The sequence below is a fragment of the Lupinus angustifolius genome, chromosome LG08 (assembly GCF_001865875.1).
Source record: "Lupinus angustifolius cultivar Tanjil chromosome LG08, LupAngTanjil_v1.0, whole genome shotgun sequence".
Classification (NCBI taxonomy): Eukaryota; Viridiplantae; Streptophyta; class Magnoliopsida; order Fabales; family Fabaceae; genus Lupinus; species Lupinus angustifolius.
This window is the reverse complement of record NC_032016.1, coordinates 8,476,426-8,495,660: the sequence shown is the minus strand read 5'-3', so window position 1 is coordinate 8,495,660 and position 19,235 is coordinate 8,476,426. Positions and strand designations below refer to the sequence as shown.

The 19,235-nt window shown below is 32.7% G+C and overlaps 2 protein-coding genes and 1 long non-coding RNA gene across 4 annotated transcripts; 2 read left to right on the top strand and 1 right to left on the bottom strand.

The window, feature by feature from the left end:
* Positions 1,035 to 5,042, top strand: LOC109355315 (protein CLP1 homolog). 2 transcript variants are annotated; one of them, XM_019598402.1, is made up of 11 exons: positions 1,035 to 1,271; positions 1,376 to 1,444; positions 1,898 to 1,993; positions 2,515 to 2,756; positions 2,852 to 2,990; positions 3,126 to 3,182; positions 3,420 to 3,554; positions 4,218 to 4,453; positions 4,542 to 4,586; positions 4,687 to 4,799; positions 4,883 to 5,042. In XM_019598402.1, the coding sequence occupies exons 1-10, from the start codon at positions 1,050 to 1,052 to the stop codon at positions 4,772 to 4,774; spliced, it is 1,329 nt and encodes a 442-aa protein (XP_019453947.1). In that variant the 5' UTR covers positions 1,035 to 1,049; the 3' UTR covers positions 4,775 to 4,799; positions 4,883 to 5,042. The 2 variants fall into 2 exon arrangements, with proteins under 2 accessions (XP_019453947.1, XP_019453945.1); XM_019598400.1 differs by having other exon boundaries at positions 4,687 to 5,042.
* On the top strand, positions 5,720 to 10,746 carry LOC109355039 (macrophage erythroblast attacher-like). Its single transcript, XM_019597944.1, has 7 exons — positions 5,720 to 6,114; positions 6,332 to 6,526; positions 7,442 to 7,564; positions 7,981 to 8,166; positions 9,452 to 9,585; positions 10,130 to 10,316; positions 10,416 to 10,746. The coding sequence occupies exons 1-7, from the start codon at positions 5,815 to 5,817 to the stop codon at positions 10,515 to 10,517; spliced, it is 1,227 nt and encodes a 408-aa protein (XP_019453489.1). The 5' UTR covers positions 5,720 to 5,814; the 3' UTR covers positions 10,518 to 10,746.
* Positions 9,506 to 10,142, bottom strand: LOC109355040. The gene is made up of 2 exons (XR_002108624.1): positions 10,025 to 10,142; positions 9,506 to 9,751 (listed from the first exon to the last, which is right to left on the bottom strand). It is a non-coding gene; the product is annotated as an uncharacterized LOC109355040 (long non-coding RNA).

Sequence of the window (19,235 nt, the reverse complement as noted above, 5' to 3'; positions counted from 1 at the left end):
AAAGATAAAAAGTATGATAATGTTTTATATTCATTTTTGTTGTCCTTTTTGTTTTCAATGACAACATATTTTCTATCGAAAATGCATGGTTTGGGTGTAGAAAATGGTCCAAATGATAAGATAATGTTCCTCCCACTCTATCTTGTCTTATCCACATGCAAAATACCATCATAAAAAAATATACTTACATTAGTGTTGTTATTGATGTAATATCTGAATTTTTGTATGCATACCAATCACCTAATGAGTTTCAACATTTTCCATGCATATTTAAGGAGTTGGAACCTCTATATTTAAGGTATATACTATGAGGAATAGTGCTTATTATGCATAATACTCAATGAACTTTGTTTTATCCACTTATTTGGATAAGGGGGTTAAAGCTTGCTAACATTGGAGCAGGACCACAAATATTGAGAGGCTTTGAGTGGTAAATATAATCTGTCATATTACTCACACATAGAAGCATCAACATTATCAGAAAATATGCATCAACATTATATGATTATCAGCATCAACATTATAAAAATAATAATTCTTGTTTTTTCTAACTAAATAATCACATTATCAACATCTGTTGTCCTACACTTAGTGTCATAACACATCCCGACTCTCATTCACGTTATAAGAACATCCAAATTGAAGTACAAAATGCATCATTTTACATGTCAAATTTGTGAGTATGCATTATTTTAATCGGGGTGTGAAGTAGTTTCAAATGTTGACCTAATCAACATTTAGGACTATTTTCGAGTCTAAAATCAAATAAATATAAGTCTTAACTGATGTTCACTCGACCTATATGTACCCGACTAATGCTCACCCCTACCATACGTATACGTGAGTAGAGCATTAAAATAATATTTTTAAAGAAGTTGAAATGTGATTTTGAGAATAGAGGGGAAGTTGGGTAGTGAAAAGTTGAAATGAGTGACTTGGGGAAGTGAAAAAGGTGAACCAATGATCTAAGCCGTTTAATTGATCCAACGGCTCAAGATTTCCGTTGGTTTCCATAAAAAACGAAAACGGATTTTATACGAAAACCAAACATGGCGTACGGCGGTTCAGGCATGGGTGCGGTGGTGGGTCCAAGCGGCGCAACCGCATCAACAATTAAGCAGGTGAAATTAGAGAGAGAAAGCGAATTGAGAATCGAAGTTGGTAACGACGCACCTCTTCGTCTTCGACTTCTTAACGGTACTGCTGAGATTTTCGGCACTGAGCTCCCTCCTCAAATTTGGCTCAATTTCCCTCCCACTCTCAAGTTCGCTGTAACTTTTCCTTTTTCTCAAACCCTAATTCCTTCTTTTATTTATATTTATTTATAATCACTCACTATGATCTCGCTTCTAAAGGTAAATGTAACTTGTATCAGGTGTTTACTTGGTATGGTGCAACTGTTGAATTGGATGGTTCTACTGAAACTGATTATACTGCTGATGAGGTTAATCATTTTACTCCTCCTACATTTATTTATGACTCAATTATTAAGTGTTTTGATTGCATCGGTGTTTCAAATTGCGGTGGCGCGATGTAGTTGCCGAGACTACTGAAACCATAATATTGGGGGTACAATTGTGGTTGTGAAGTGCAATTTGAAACACTGTTTGGTTAATAGGTCAATTTTTGGGTTTAGTCTATTATTTATCTTTGCTACTCATTTTACAAGAGAAAAAAATGTCTATGTATTTTTAGTCTCTCCTCAAGGGCTACCAGCACACTATTTTTAGTGTCTCAACTCTCACCAGATGAAATTTACTTAGCAACTAAACCTATTAATCAGAGGAACAAAAACTTATCTAAAGCTTTATTCTTTTGCGAAATGAGTTACTTTGTAAGGCAAAACAAGAAGGAACAGTACAAAATGACTGATGGAGATTGTGACTTTTGATTGCAGACACCAATGGTTAATTATGTAAATGTCCATGCTGTACTAGAAGGAAGAAGAAGTCGCGCTAAAGCCTCATCACCAGATGATCCTGACTCTTCTCAGGTATTAGCAGATGGAATGGTTAACATACAAGTTTGTGTAGAGTGTTTGTTTTTAATCAATTTGTATGGTTTATAGGTTTTACTCTGAAGTTCTCAATGCAAACTGTGAACTGTGGAAAATAATGATTTACTTTTTTATAAATGAAAGACTTGAAACCTTTTGTGTTTATCCTGAATAGCAATACTGGAATCTAGAGACCAAATTTCTATTGTATCGTTATATCCGTTTGGCCTATCCTATCATGTTCACCTACTGTATTTTGAATACTATGGGGGAGCTGAGTTAGAAATGAGTAGGATAAGATAGTGCAGTTTTCTCCTCATACCCTCACACTACTATCACCCCACCACACTACCACCATATTAATGACACAATAATCTGGTGCGTACCAAACACCAAACAAGAGATAAAAGTTTATTCTGTTCATATCCTATCCTGCTCTCTATCTTATCATGTCATTATTCTATCCTTACCACCAAACATACCCTTAGTATTTGAGTTTGACGGATTTGATTGGTCAGGGCCCTCGGGTGATTGTTGTAGGAGCTACCGATTCTGGGAAGAGCACTTTGTCAAGAATGCTTCTTAGTTGGGCAGCTAAGCAAGGTTGGAAACCTACCTATGTTGACTTGGATATTGGCCAAGGGTCTATAACAATTCCTGGATGCATTTCTGCTACTCCAATTGAAATGCCCATTGATCCTGTTGAAGGCATTCCTCTTGAAATTCCTCTTGTTTACTACCATGGGCACACAACTCCAAGGTAATTACTGCTGTAACTTCTGCCATATTTTCAATTATAACTTGGCAAAACCATTTACCCTTTCATAAATTTGAATGTATTATTTAATTTTGCAGTAACAATGTAGAATCGTATAAAGTGCTGGTCAAGGAGCTTGCCGGAATGCTGGAAAGGCAATTTGCTGGAAATGCTGAATCACGAGCTTCAGGCATGGTGATAAATACTATGGGGTGGATAGAAGGAGTAGGCTATGATGTAATTGACCTTTGAACTCTACCTTGTTAATTGATGACTATTCAAACATGGAATGCACTGTTAATTCTGATTAATGGAATCATGGTTGTAGTGGTATATCCCTCTCATTTTTTTGGTTTTTTCTTCTACCTGCAGTTGCTTTTGCATGCAATTCGTACATTTAAGGCCAATGTTATCTTGGTTTTGGGTCAGGTACATGCCATATCTATACTCAATACACATGATTGGATTTTCATTATTATTTATTGATTGAAAGCATGTACTTGGTATTGCAAGGGTTATACTTTCTGTATGCTTAGTTGTAGATTCATGGCTTTATTTGTGAAAATTTTCAAATAAAAGTTTCCTCGTTCCTGGGGGGAGGGGGTACTAGGCTGTATGTTTTGTGAAAGCTCAGTGTATCTGGCTTATCCTTTGAAGTCTATTTAGGAAAAACTGTGGAGCATGCTCAAAGATGCACTGAAGACTGAGCCCAAAGTAGATGTTGTGAAGCTTCAGAAATCAGGTGGAGTTGTATTAAGGAACACAAAAGTCCGGCAGAGGGCTAGAAGTTTAAGGATAAGGGTAAACATATTTGTTCATTTCTTGGATTTCTTCTAAGTGCATTAATATATGTTGACCTTTTCCTTCCGTTTTTTCATTTGAGAGGATTTCAATTCAAACTACGATAATCTGTAGTCTGTAGGCCTTTGTGCTGCTGAACTTATTATTAATTGCAAGTATAGTAGTGTATTACTCTTAGGAAACAATACATGCTGTACTGCAAATCCTGATCTAGCCAAACAGTTCAATGGGAAAGGGGTGGCTTTTATTATTTCAATGCTGAGTAAAAAAACTGGTCTTCTATTGACACTAGGTAGTACACAATTTCCCAACTATTTGGAAATCTAAGTATAAAAAAATTGTGAAATCAAGTGTAGGCAGAAACACTTCTTGATTTCAAAACTGCTTAATTGGAGTGGCATAATGAATGTTTGACAGCTTGATATTTTGTCAACATACATAGTCAAATGATCGGCACTTATTCTCTTTTAAGTTTTAACCATTAATTTCTTCATCTCCTATGACTAATGAGCCCTTATCCACTGTTCAAAATCATGCAAATACACATTTTTGTGCAATGTAAAACTGCATTGATAGAAGTTCACATTTACATTCACAGTTGTCCTGCCAGTTCAACAATTTTGGGTGTCTAATTGAAATTGCTGCAATCTGATTTCCATGCAGGAATACTTCTATGGCCTTGCGAATGATCTTTCTCCGCATTCTAACATTGCAAATTTTAGTGACTTGTGTGTCTATCGGGTTGGTGGTGGGCCACAGGCCCCACGCTCAGCCTTGCCAATTGGGGCAGAACCTGCTGCGGATCCAACAAGAGTTGTACCTGTGAATATAAATCGTGATTTGCTCCACTTAGTCCTTGCTGTCTCATTTGCCACAGAACCTGATGAGATCATTTCAAGGTAACTAAAATTTTGCATGGTCAAATTTTTATAGTTGAATCCTTTTATTTTGTTTTTCTATAGAACCCAGTGTTTTTTCTTTGTGCAGCAATGTTGCTGGCTTTATCTTTGTAACAGACGTTGACATTCAGAGGTTTGTTTAGTTAGGTTTCATTATCTATTTCATCTACTGTTTATGAAGAATTTTTTGCAGGATAGTTTACATTTCTTTCTTGATTTATTATACGTTACAGAAAGAAGATAACATACCTTGCACCATCAGCTGGAGATCTTCCAAGCAAGTATTTGATAATGGGATCCTTAACATGGCTTGAAACATGAGTTCACCAACAGTTTTGTAATACAAAATCTCTATAAATTTGTTATTTTCTTTATCCAATCTCATTATCAACATAAACTCTTACATTTGTTTTCTAACTTAGTGTTGTTATTTTTGACGTATAACCATTAAATCTGTGGGATAAAGTAGCTATTAGCTTAGTGTTACCTCAAGATATATCATGAGTGCAATTTTTAGTCTCCACCTTAACTTGCTTCTGGTACCTGATGTAGTTTGTGAACTGTGTACCAACTATCTTACTTTCTTTCTTTACCGTTTTCCCTTTCCTTATGTAACAAAAAAAATCAACTATTTGATGAGGTTATATAACATTATAACACAACTAACTATTAATCAATTTTTTTAATCATACATACATACAAATTTTTTTTAATCAATTTTTAGGATAAGACCTTATACTATGAAGGCCTTTATGTTTTGAGCCCGTATCTTATGCATGCAAAGGAGGCCTTGGTGACATTTGGTTACAGAAAAAGAAAATGTTCAATTGAGTAAATAAAAAGTATATATTTATGATTGTTATTATATCATCAAAAAAATGAGGGATGAAACATAGATAATGTAATGAGCACTACATTATCTACACTTTGTAAAAAAACTCCTTTAAGGCATACATTTTTTACATAAAAAACCTGTTTTTTTAACACAATGTAAAAATGATCAAGAAACTTTAATTTAATAGTTTAAAGTTTCACATTGGTGAAAGATTCAATTATGTTGAGCTATATTTGGACCAACAAACTAAGGATATAGAACATCTTTTATCCCAAAAAATATGTCACTCTATATATTATTTCTTAATCAAAAAAATACTTTACTATTAAATTTTAAATTAAATATTATTTTCTAATTAATTAAAACAAGTGATATATGGAATGACATAATTCTTGTGCAACAAATATTTACCTCACATGCGGTTGAAAGAAATATAAAGAAACAAGAAATAATCATTTTGATTTGTTGTGGCAATTGATATCCACTCAGAATCTGAAATCTTGGTTTCCCCTTTTCTTTGATCCCAATGGATATAGATCCTCCTCCCAACGGCAACACCACCACCACCACCACCGTCGACCCCTCTCCTCCTCCACCCTCCAACCTTCCCCAACTCAGCGAATCTCTGAAGCTCGAACACCAGTTCTTGAGGGTCCCTTTCGAGCAGTTCAAGAAGACAATCCGATCTAACCACCGCGCCCTCGAGAAAGATATCTCCGCCGTCATATCCACTGTTAACGTCGTTGCTGCCTCCGACCTCTCTCCTGACGATGCCGTCAACCACCTTAACTCCCTCATCTCCCGCCTTCAAGGCCTCAAGAGGAAGGTTACTACTTAACCTAATTCCTTCACTGTTATTCTTTATTGTGTATTTGAAATTATTTCAGTTTCGGGTTTCTATTTGTTTATTTCTTTTGAATTGAAATTTATTTCAAATTCTTTAATCATGAAGTTACATTTTTTAGTGTTTACAGTTTTATTGAAAACATGTCCTTTCTGTAAGTTTATGATGATGATGATGATCATTTGTATAATATGTGAAGTTAGAAGAAGGAAATCGGGCAGAGAATATTCAAGCGCAAAGGTGTCGCGCACGCATTGATCATTTGGAATCTGCAGATGCAGAAAATATGTCAGAATGGAATAACACTCGTTTGAATCGAATTCTTGTTGATTACATGTTGAGAATGTCATATTATGGAACTGCAGTGGAACTTGCAGAATGCAGCAAAATACAGGTACCTTACTGGTTTCCAAATGTAAAGAACATGATAGGGATATATACAACATTAACCTCGTTAATGGGGTCATGGAACGACGTCATAATGCTCTATCATAAGCCATGTCCATCGGCAAAACATTTATTTCTACATTTTTTCTAATCGTTTTGTCTACGATTTTGTTGGCCTCCCTCTACCTCTAGAAATTGGACTAACCTCCTACTCTCATTACTTGCCTTTTAACAATCTCCTCTACACATGCTCAAACTGCATGAGGTGCTATTCTACCATCTTTACTACAATAGGAGCTAACCTAACTTTCTCCCTAATGCATTCATTCCTAAACATATCTTGTCTAGTGTATCCACTTGTCCAATGCAACATTCTTATCTATGTTGAGTTCATTGTGACACCATTTCTTAGATATGCTCAATAAGTATATCCTAGACTAATGTAAACATGTAGGCGCTCAATGTTGATCTTTGGTGTAGTCCTACAACAATAAGGAAATCATGTGAGACCCCATTTTATGTGCCCACATGGTCTTGACCTCATCATAAATATCATTGATTGTTCGAATTTAGGCATTCTAAACCCCTTTATTCTCTAATCTCTAGAGCTGTCAACAATACCTCTCTAGACCCCTTATCACGCGCCTTCTCCAAAACAATGAAAACTATGTGTAAGTTTCTTTGGTTCCTTTGGCATCTCTTCATCAAATGCCGTAACAAGTATATAACCTTCATTGGAACATATACGCATATCATATTTGTACTTGACATTCACCAGTATTCTGAACATGGTGGTCATCTGTGACTGGTTGATGGCTAGCAATATGCTTTTCGTTCCAGTTCTTTTCCATTTAATATGTTGCATTCTGCATTTTTATGTCACTTTGATTATACCAACAATCTTATCATCTTTGCACATCAGGATCTTGTTGACATTGATATATTCCAAGAAGCAAAAAAGGTTATTGATGCTTTGCAAAATAAGGACGTTTCACCTGCCCTTGCTTGGTGTGCTGAAAACAAATCAAGGCTGAAGAAGTCCAAGGTTTATACTGCCATTTGAGCTTATTAATGTTGCTGCATCATACTTGAAGAATTGGCTTTTGGATTTATTTGTTCTACAGTTTAAGCAATATGCATTTCTTTTAAGGCATTAAAAACAAAGAAACACCTAAGAAATACTGCAACTATAGAAGTGTTATTCATCCAAAAGAGGAAGATATCCACTGTATGAGGCTGTTGAATGAATATAAGAACTGTTCTAAGTATGGCTCGAAATTGAAAAAAAAAACTAAATTAATAAATTAATGCTAAGTTAAGAAGCCACCTTAATTGATGCTTTGTTCTTCCATCTTTGGGTTTTCGCTATCTCGTGTGGTGCTACTCGTCAGTAACAAATGCATACTTAGGGTATCCCAGCATATCTATTGTTGTTAATTTAGAGTGATTTATTGACAACAGAGCAAATTGGAGTTCCATTTGAGACTTCAGGAGTTCATAGAATTGGTAAGAGCTGAGAATAATTTGGAAGCCGTTAAACATGCTAGGACATATCTTGCGCAATGGGGAGCCACCCACATGAAAGAATTGCAGCGAGTCTTTGCAACAGTAGCTTTTAAAAGAGATACTGAATATGCCATATACAAGGTAAGATTGAATCATGCTTTAGTGTTTTTGTGCCTTAGTTATAAATATTTCTAACCACCTGGCAATATTAATGATATTTAATTTACTCTTGTCATTAGCTTTTAATATTGTTAAATGCAACATTGTCAGGATTATATTTATATCAAGTTATCAACAACTGTTAGAATTACATAATTCACTATTCAGATTTCATGATTTGATAACATTCAGCGAACAAAGGTTCATATCATGTAGTGAATCACAAATGATTTTGAATTGTGCATGTATTGGATGAATCGGTGCAACTCTGTGTCATAGGTGAATGATTCAACGAGTCATTATCACCCCACGTTTTCTTTTTAGTTTCCCCCATTAATTCATATATGAGATTTCGAAGGGGGTAGGGAGGCTTAAATTGTTAAATAAAACGAATTGAGGTGTTATGTATCACACTCTGTTTCTTGTTCTGCTTCATTTGGAGGGGCAGGGAAGTCTTCTTTGTGTTCATGTCGGAGAGCATTGTTCTCGTTGCATACTTATGACTTATGATATTATGGGAGTTTGCTATTTCCTAAGTAATATGTGATATATAGGTACTTATTTGAGATATTTGATTATCTTGTTCATGTTTTTAGGTGTGGAATCATGTAAATTTAAGATTTTTTTTGTTGTTGATGTGTTTCTCGATCATGCAATATGTTATGATTCACAATTTAGGATTCAAAAATTAAGCGAACAATTCTTGTTATGCTACACAATTTGACATCCATGTTTTATATAATAAGAGTAAATTTTTTGGAAGTGGACAAAGCGAAGTCTTTTTGTTTCGAATTTTAGTTAAACGACGTACTTCATGGTAGAAGAGTGTGTAGTTCATCAAGAGTCGGTAATTTTCTTTGTAGAAAAGAGAAGGAATTACAAGCAATGTGCTAATGACTCTATTTATATGGATATGAATTGCAAATATGTCTCTTAGTTTTTGTATTTGTTAGTAGATGTGGTTGGCTACCCAAGCTAGCTCTAAGCTGTTTTAATAATCAATATCATTGCCATCATGCATCTCTTACATATTTCAACTACAGTTCCTCTGTTGATTACGTTAGAAACATGAATATTTATTGACATGAATTTTGATTTTTATCTGATTACTTGTTATCGTAGAAAATCATCATGTCCGGTGTATTTCCAGTGAAGTCTATCAACATGATATTAGTCAAACACAGCATTTTGATACTTTTTTATTTGCTGGACCTTTTGCGTTCAATTCAACACTCGGTTTATTTTCATTCCCATAATATTTTTACAGGTCTTATTTGAAGCTAAGCAATGGGATTTTCTAGTGGACGAATTCAGACAGGAATTCTGCAAGTTATATGGCATGACTTTAGAGCCTTTGCTTAACATCTATCTGCAAGCTGGCCTTTCTGCCCTCAAGACTCCGTATCCATTAACAACTCTGTAATATTTTGCTAATTGCCTCCTTATTTAACTACTTTTCTTTGTTGGCTTAAGGTAGGTTTCCGGAGAGAAATGTAGTTTCTTTAAGCGAAATGCGTATGATGTTCCGTATCATTCTTGCATACATAAATCTTAAACCCCTTGGACCCTCCTTATCTTCTTCTGGTACTTGATGGAAATTTATCAGGTTGTCTATTAAATATTAATTTTAGTTCCTTTGGTTGCGGTGTCACTATTTCTTGCTGTCCTCCATAATTAGCAGTCCAAGAGCATTCAACAACAACAACAGTCAAGCCTTAGTCCAGTACCTTTGATTGTATGATGTTTCGTATGTCATTTATTAATAGTAGGGTTCTGTCACTCTTTCGCTTTTTTCTTTACTCCGTTTAACGGAAGATTTCAAAACTAGTACCAATAACACTATAGGCTCTACTCATTACTTTCCATGGCTGGCATTTTGTCTGTGTTGGTGTTTATGCATTGTCTCAGCTAGCTCTGTTTAGATACAGCCCTTAACTTGACAAAGAAATTGTTACGAGGATGATTGCCCAAAAGAGGACCCTCTATCACAAGAGCCTTTCCGCAAACTTGCCACGCCACTACCTTATTCGAAGCAGAATCACTCAAAGCTTGTTTGCTATATAACTAAGGAGATAATGGACACTGAGAATCCACCCCAAGTCTTGCCCAACGGATATGTTTATAGCACTAAGGTACCTTTTATTCCGGATATTAGATATTATAAGCACAGCTTGAGGCTAATTATATTATGATTGTCATTATAACTATGCCATTATTTGACTCTTTTTCAGGCTCTGGAAGAGATGGCTAAGAAGAATAATGGTAGAATCATATGCCCAAGAACAGATTTTGTTTGCAACTACACAGAAGTGATCAAGGCATATATTTCATAAATCTACATGCTTAGGCTTTTCATTATTGATTGAAAATGTCAATCTTGCCTTTTAGACTTGTGTTTCTGGTGTTGACTTAAACATGTACATATGTGAGACATGATGTTTCAACTGTCACTGGAACATGTACATTTGTATGTTAAGTTTGAACAAAATTCACAGTGCAAAACTAACTGTGAGCTCCAAATAAAAATGAATAAACATTGGATATGGGAAGAATTTAATTATACTATTTTTAGTTTTTTACAATAAATTTTAACAAAAACATGTATCGGACAAATTATTATAACATGAGATACTCTTTCTTTTCAACACGAGACCAACTTTTTAATGAGTCTTAACCTCTTAAAAGACATTGTTCTTTACTCATTCTAGTTTTCACCTTATTTTGATTATATATCAATGCAGTAATATAAAATAATGATTACTATTATAAACAAAATATTTAATGAATTTATGCATAGATTATTAATTATTAATAACACACTTGATTTAAAAAACAATAATATATTTATCATTTATTAAATGTTATGTTGAACTTAGACTTATTGAAAAATACTAAGTTAGGAAAATCCTATAGTTGAGATGAGATAAAAGGAATGATCCATACGGGTTCCCATGGCATATTTATTCCAAAAAATTACTTAATCCGTTTGATTCTAATTATCCCAAGAAAATAATTCAACCATCACTTATGGAAAATGACAAACATTCTTTTTTTAGTGTTGGAGACTTAGCCTCTCTTTGTTTGAGGTGAAATAGAGTGGAGAGAAAAAGGTGAGAAAGAGAATGAAGAGAAAGTGAATCTTTCTCTCCTTTGGATGAGAAGAGAAAAAGAGGGAAGAGAAAAAGAGGGAAGAGAAGAAAAAGTGGGTGGGACCCACCACAAATGAATTCTCTCCTACTATGGAGAGAAAGGGAAGAGAGAATGAATTTTTTTGTTGAAATCTCAAAAATGTCCTTCAATTTTGTTTATTTTCTCTATTTATTAGTTTTAAATAGTACTAATATACATATGCCTTTTTTTAATATAAAAAACTATCAATTAAAAAAAGTTGATTGATATTATAATAAAATATATAATAACATATATAATTTAAAATTATAACATTTATTTTTAATTAATAATAAAACAACAATTTTCTCTTCTCTTTATTTTAGGGACATTTTCGTCATTTGAATCATAATATCATCTCTATCTTCTCATTTTCTACCCAACCAAACAAAAGAGAAAGAGAATAAAATATCTCTTTCTATTCATTTTCTCTCATTCTTCTCTTATACCAAACATCATAAAAATCTACTCTATTTCTTCTCTTTCTCTTTCTCACCTCTTTCTTTCTTACCTCTTTCTCTCTTTTTATTTTCTCTTATCAACCAAACAATATATTAAAGTGCAACACCACACCATATTTCATTGATTATAAAGGGAGAATAAAGAAGGACCGAACCATGATCAACACAAACAAATAACTATAGTATTATAAAGGGAAAACACAAAATAATCACCCATCATGGTGTAATTTGTGTTTTCCTATTTTGCCCTCAATATCTTTTTATTTCTACAAAAAACCATATAATATTATTTTCTTATTTTATCCTTATTATCTTCTTATTTTAAAAGTGTATTTAAAAAATTAAATATTAGACCAATTGAATAAATTCAACCGTAAATTTAGTGCAAAAAATTATATTTGAATTTATAAAATACAAACTATACATTACGAACGAAAGGAAAGCGGGTTGATAGGCACGACTATGCATGTCAACACGCTAGTATATATAAACACAAAACGACAAGTTTTAAATAATTACTCGTTATATTTAAATAATTTTTTTATTTTAGTTTTGATATTATTTTTAGAAATAAAATTATAACATATTATATTGGTTTCATTTTTATAATATAACAATATCATATTATAGACTATTATAATAACTATTAAAATAATATATATATATATATATATATATATATTATAATCATTTTATAATAATGAATGTCCCATGACCTTTTTAAGGAGAGTCTTGTACCGAGTGTTATCAGATTTTTTGAAAATAACATTACAATATTATCAAATGTTACTTTAAAAATTGTACTTTCTCAATCACAGGCCTTCTAGTCTTTGGTTGGAAACACACAAAGAAAACCAAATAAGTAATATGCCATCTTTTCCCATGCAAATTTGTGTTATTTAGCCCTATTTGCTCAACAGAAAAATAGAGATGAAACTAATATATTATATTTGTAGATACATACATTTATGTTTATAAGTACTATTATTTAGAAATAAATATGTCTTCACATAAGCAGTGTTATTAAAATTGTACCGGTTATCAAACCGGTCAGGGTACTTGTATAGTGGTATAGTAGTTCAACCAGTGGTTCAGTAATTGTCAGTTAAATCGGATATACCTACTTATATATATATATATATATATAAACCTATAACAAAAAATTCCAAATAGGTAGATACTCAAATTTATAATCTATATTTGTAATCTACTAAAAAAAAAAATATGTGTACGAATCGGCCGGTTTAGTCAAATATCGGCCAGTTCATCAGTTTTGACAGGTGTTTGACTGGTTTTAACCGATTTTGATACTTGGCCGATTTAACATCTGTACCATATCGGTTAGGGATCAGGTTCACCATTTTTTCGATTGAACCGGCCAATACGATACGGTTTTTACATCATTGCACATAAGTGTTTCTCTTTGCTCCATTAGTAGCCGCAATTCAAGTTTCCATGTGAGACACATGGACTAATTAACAAGAGGTGTGTGCTGCTACATGCCCTAATGCTCTTCCCTTTTTAGTGTGATAACGGTATTATATAACAATTTCATGCAATCATATCAATTAAAATCAATTGATTTTTTATTTAGAACTCTACCATTTATATCAATATTTTTCAATGAAAATATGGTATATCATTAAGTCACTGATTTTTTATGAAAATATTCTTGTAGAGAATTAAAACAGAACCATCACCTTTATTTATACTTCAAATACCTAAAAAACATGGTATATCATTAAGTCACTTATTTTGTTTTAATAAATAGTTCACTGATATACAAAAACGATAATGTTAAATTTTTGAAAGTGACTATTATAATGTAAAGCCCTATTGGACCATCAAATAGACTAAACCATCTAATTTTCGATTCTTGATAACAATTTTTGTTGAGAATGATAATCATACACCTCGAACAAGAGTAATTCCTTACTCATAGAGTGTATGATATCTTCCGTTATACCTAAAATAATTTAACTATATACTGTGACAACAGTATGATATTAATAACCCTAGATGGACGAGATCATGTAATATTTTCTCAGACCCATCACCCTTAGTCTCTCTCTTTACATATTGGAAACAAAATTGCAGAAAGTAAAGGAGATCGATAATTTAATGGCATCACAATCAGGATTCAATGGTTTTAAACGAATATAGCATTGTTCTTCTGACACAAAAACATTGCACTTATACATACACATAAAAACAGACACATTGTAATAATAAGGAAATAATGGAATATTGAGATGATAGCATGTCACATGCTTTTAATTTCATGAAAAAATATTTCAACATTAAGCAACAAGAACAAAACTATAGCAGAAGCCACCATTTATTCATAATATTATAAGCAGAAACATTATTTTATTTCAATTACAACTACCCAAGTATCCCCTTGCCCTCCAAGATGCTTTCTTTTCCCATTTGTTCTTATCATAACTGTTATACAAACCATCTGTTCTCACAGACCAATGGGTTTCAGTATGTGTTCCTTCTTTGCTAGGATTATACAAATCAAAGTTGGAACACAACACATCCCAAAATATTAAACAATATTTGGGTGTACTAGAATCAGTGGTTATAGACCATGGTTTTCCTTGTACTGAAGGAATATGAGTCTCTGTGAGGTTGTAAATGAAGAAAACTCCTGGTTGATCAAGCGACATGTCATTGCTAATTTCAATGAAGAGATTTGAATCAGCAAATGTTGGGATTGAGCTATTCAAACACACTATCACAAGAACAAGTAAGAAGGACCCTCTAACATGGATTAAAGTGGACATTTTGTTTCACCAACGTAACTGATATGTTCTCACACACACACACATATATATATATAAACGTATTTTTGGTCAAATTTTGTTCATTAATATCCCGAATCTTTTTTATATATTCATATCCCACTGTGATTGATCCGCACAATGATTCTTCATATAGTTAGATAATATGAAAAAGGTAAAAATGCTAAAAGTCACGATTAAAATATGATGAAGGAAATACTAAATAAACCTAGAATAAAGCACTATGAAAGCAAAAGAGTTTACTTAAATATGCATATAGTAAAATATAGAGTTAAAACATTAGGAATAATATGATATGAGTTTTCAATTTTTTTAGAGAACAAACTAGTAAAGTTGAAAAATATAAGAGATTGAAATGAGTATTTATTTGAAATTATTTAATACTACCTATATATTTTAAAGTGACTTTTTTATGGTAAAAGTATTTATTTTATTAAAGTTAAAGTGACTTATATTTAGAAATAATAAAATATTATAAATTATGACTTTTAAATTGGGGAGAAGTATTTGTTTCACTAATTCATACTTTTTAGAATAACCACCAATATTCTTTTTTGGCAGAAATATTATTTCAGTGTAGAATATTCATATTATAGTGAGGCTATCTCTTTGAGATTTTCTCCAAATATAAAACTCGAATGGGAATATTTGCTTAAGAAATATAAAAAGAAAAGGCATGCATTACATAGCCAATCAATATTTATGATGATTCTTTTTATTATTTACTTCACATCCTGATATCATGAATATTTGATCACAATATTAGGCAAGAAAATAATTATGAAATTCTTGTGAAAAATAAAGCAAAGCTTAATATATCTATATTATTTATTATTAGTATTCTATCCAAAAAATATCAGTCCTTACTATTTTCTGTGTTTTTATTTATATTTTTAAAGTTTGCTATAAAAATATAAACTTTTTTATAAGTAAAAGTGGTATTAATAGAATATACCAATTGTACAAGGTTTACAATACAGGATCAATAGTCACATTTACATCAAGAATTTAGTAGCAATAAGAAAGTAAACATTCATATGGCTTAGAAATCTATTCACAGTTTGAAATTACTATGTAATTAGTTTTTCCTCTAATTCAAAGTCATGATTTCATATTCACAGTTTTTAAAATTTGTTGGAAATAGATCTTGTTAAAATTGAATATGTTGTCATTTCTTACCAACCAAATTAATTATATCATTGATAATCATATGATGCTCCATAATTTCTTGCTATTTTTGTTAGTAGTGTGACCGAAAAACAAATGTTTGAATAAAACCACATTTTGAAAGTGAAGAATAAAATGGGAGACTCTGATAAGTGCCCTTAATATTTGGTTATTCAATTGAAATAATACCATCAACCATTTTGAGCTTCATGTCCTTGAAGTTAAGGGATACCCCTAGGATCACATTCGATTATCTATTGTAGTTTTTATAGATATAGATGTTGGTAACATTCGTTATAGATAAAAAACAATTCGTGTATATATACACTAATAATGATATTTTGAAATCCATTTTTTATTTTTATACATATCTTATATTTATTAGTGATTTTTTACTGATACATTTTAAAAAAACAATTGTTGAGTAAATTAATGGTTAATGGTTATAAAACAATGTAAAAAATGTCTGTAGAAAAAATGTAAAATAAATTTAAACATTGCCATTGTTAAGTTGTTTATATAATTCCATAGCTTGTAGTATATGATAGATTGGGCCTTGACTATGTTAAGTTGGGCCTAGTTGTAACTAAACTTTCTTATTAATAGAATGAGGTAGTTAGGTTGATTGTTAATCCCAACCTACATTTTCTAGAATTATAGTTGCAATTCATTCTATTCTTTTCATCACTTTCTTTCCCTCTTTCTTTCAACTTCTTCTACGAGATATAATTCTAACAGTGGTATCTAGAGATAGAACGATCAAAGAAGCCCGTGGTGGTGCCTACAGTGGTGCAAGAAACTTCAAGAGTGAAGTTCACGACAGTGATGTGGTGCAGATTGGAGTTCATCCACTCAATGAGAATTCTACAGAAGCACAGAGATTGGAGCATAGGGATGCAATGAAAAGGAATTGCAAGGCAGTGTTCTTAATACACCAATGTGTGGACAAAACAAACTTTGAAAAAATCTCAACTGCAACCTCTGCTAAAGATGCTTGGGAGATCCTTGATAAATGCTACTCAGGAGGAGTGAAAGTAAAGAAGGTCAGGCTACAAATGATGCATAGACAACTTGAGTTGTTGTAGATGGAAGATCAAGAATCAATCTCAGAGTATTTCACCAGAATTTGTGCCTTGACCAACTTAATGAGGAGTTGTGGAGAACAATTGGTTGATCAAGGCATTGTTGAGAAGATACTCAGAACATTCTCTGCCAAATTTGATCATGTAGTAGTGGCAATTGAGGAATCAAAAACTTAGAATTCCTAACAATTGATTAGCTCCAAGGTTCATTGGAAGAACATGAGCAAAGGTTCTTGGAAAGGCTAACTGAAAGACAAACTCAACAAGCCTTAAGTGTACAATTCAAGAAGAAAGGTAATCTTACACAACTTGAAAGACACAACAAAACCAATGGAAAATGGCATGGAGAGAGGAGTAGTGATGCTGCCAAGATAAATCTGCCTGATCATGCAACTCACAAGTATGATACATCTAACCTGAGTCATGATATTGAGTCAAGAAATGCAAATGCAAAGAGAAGGAGTAATCTCAATTCAAAGAAGAAAAAAGACAAGAGCAAGATCCAGTGCTACATTTGTAACAACTGGGGTCATTTTGCATATGAAGGCTAGCTTAAAAGGAGGAACAAGGAAGCAGAGGCCATATTAGCAAAATATGAAGAATCTGAAGAAGTGGACTCAATCTCAGATGAATTCGAAGTTGAGAACTCTAACACAGAACTAACATAGATTGAACCAAAAGAAGATGCTCTAATGATGATCACAATCAAGCAGGACCAACACTCATCATCAGGCAACTGGTATTTGGATACATGATATTCCAATCACATGACTGGACATGGAGAATGGTTTACATCTCTTGATAGTTCAGTAAAGACTAGAGTCAAGTTTGCAAATGACAGCTCTATTAATGCAGAAGGAATAGGCAAGATTTCAATTAGAAGAAAGGATGGAGCAGTCTCTAGCATTACAAATGTGTTGTATGTGCCTAGGATTAAAAATAACCACATAAGCCTAAGACAACTGCTTGAAAAAGTCTATAATATGAGAATGGAAGATAGAGTCCTCAAAATTTTTAACAATGAAGGTAGACTAATCTTGAAGGGTCCACTCTCTATCAACATGGCCTTCAAGATAGGAATCCACCTTAGTAATCACAAGTGCATGAAGTCAGTAGCTGATGAAACAAGAACTTGGCACCAAAGATTCTATCATCTCAATCTCAAGAGCCTAGAGGCATTAAGCAAGAGTGACATGGTGACTGGATTACCTGTGATCAACCCTTCCACCAACATATGTGAAGATTACATCATAAGCAAACATACTAGAAACACCTTCACATCACTTATCTCAACAAAAACGAGCAAACCTCTAGAAGTGGTGTACACAGATGTATGTGGGCCCTTAGAAGTTCAATCCATTGGAGGAAACAGTTACTTTGTGACCTTCAAGGATGACTTCACAAGGAAGCTTTGGATCTATCTGATTAAAAAGAAAAGTGAAGTGTTTGAAAGATTCAAAAGCTTCAAAGCACTTGCTAAGAATCAGAGTGGAAGTAGATTACTACTAATAAGAAGTGATGGAGGAGGGGAGTATGTCTCAAAAGAATTCACTGATTTTTGCAATAAAGAAGGTATCACACATGAAGTGATAGCACCATATACACCTCAACATAATGACACAACTGAAAGGGTTAATAGATCCCTCATGAACATGGTGAGAGGAATGCTGAAAACAAAAGGGCTGCCCAACCTACATTTGTAGTATAGGATAGATTGGGCCTTGACTATGTTAAGTTGGGCCAAGTTGTAACTAAATTTTCTATTAATAGAAAGAGGTAGTTAGGTTGGTTGTTAATCCCAACCTACATTTTCCGGAATTATAGTTCCAATTCATTCCATTCTTTTCATCACTTTCTTTTCCCCTTTCTTCCAACTTCTTCTATGAGATATAATTCTAACAGCCATTACATAAAAAATAGCATAAAATAAATACTAAATTTTTGGTACAAAATAAGAATAGAGTGTAATATCTATGCACAGATAATGTAAAGATTTGAATTAATTTTTTGAAAAGTTAATGATGATTGAAAATGAATAGTGAATGATGTAGTAACAGTATAAAAACTCTTACTCTATTAGTATATACATCTTTTTTCCATAAGGATATATGTCAACCAACAATATTAAATTTATTATTTTGCTATACATAAAAACAAAATCAATGAAGGTTTGAATAAAATAACGAAAAGTACATAAAACCCAGGAAGTAATCACCATAAAATATTTTTTCCTTCCTAATAAGGATATATGTCAACCAATAATACTGTTAAATTGTTAGTAGGTTAACAAGGAAATCACCACAATTACATTCACAATATCAACAATGCAACAATGCAAGTTAGCTAATATTAATATTCAGAGAAAA

What these genes read in the sequence shown, in the direction of transcription:
- LOC109355039 (XM_019597944.1), top strand. Translation starts at nt 5,815, where the DNA reads ATGGATATAGATCCTCCTCCCAACGGCAACACCACCACCACCACCACC. An exon ending in TTCAAGGCCTCAAGAGGAAG is followed by an intron (nt 6,115 to 6,331) that starts GTTACTACTTAA and finishes TAATATGTGAAG; the next exon opens with TTAGAAGAAGGAAATCGGGC. An exon ending in CAAGGCTGAAGAAGTCCAAG is followed by an intron (nt 7,565 to 7,980) that starts GTTTATACTGCC and finishes TATTGACAACAG; the next exon opens with AGCAAATTGGAGTTCCATTT.
- LOC109355315 (XM_019598402.1), top strand. Translation starts at nt 1,050, where the DNA reads ATGGCGTACGGCGGTTCAGGCATGGGTGCGGTGGTGGGTCCAAGCGGC. An exon ending in ATGATCCTGACTCTTCTCAG is followed by an intron (nt 1,994 to 2,514) that starts GTATTAGCAGAT and finishes TTGATTGGTCAG; the next exon opens with GGCCCTCGGGTGATTGTTGT. An exon ending in ACAGACGTTGACATTCAGAG is followed by an intron (nt 4,587 to 4,686) that starts GTTTGTTTAGTT and finishes TATACGTTACAG; the next exon opens with AAAGAAGATAACATACCTTG.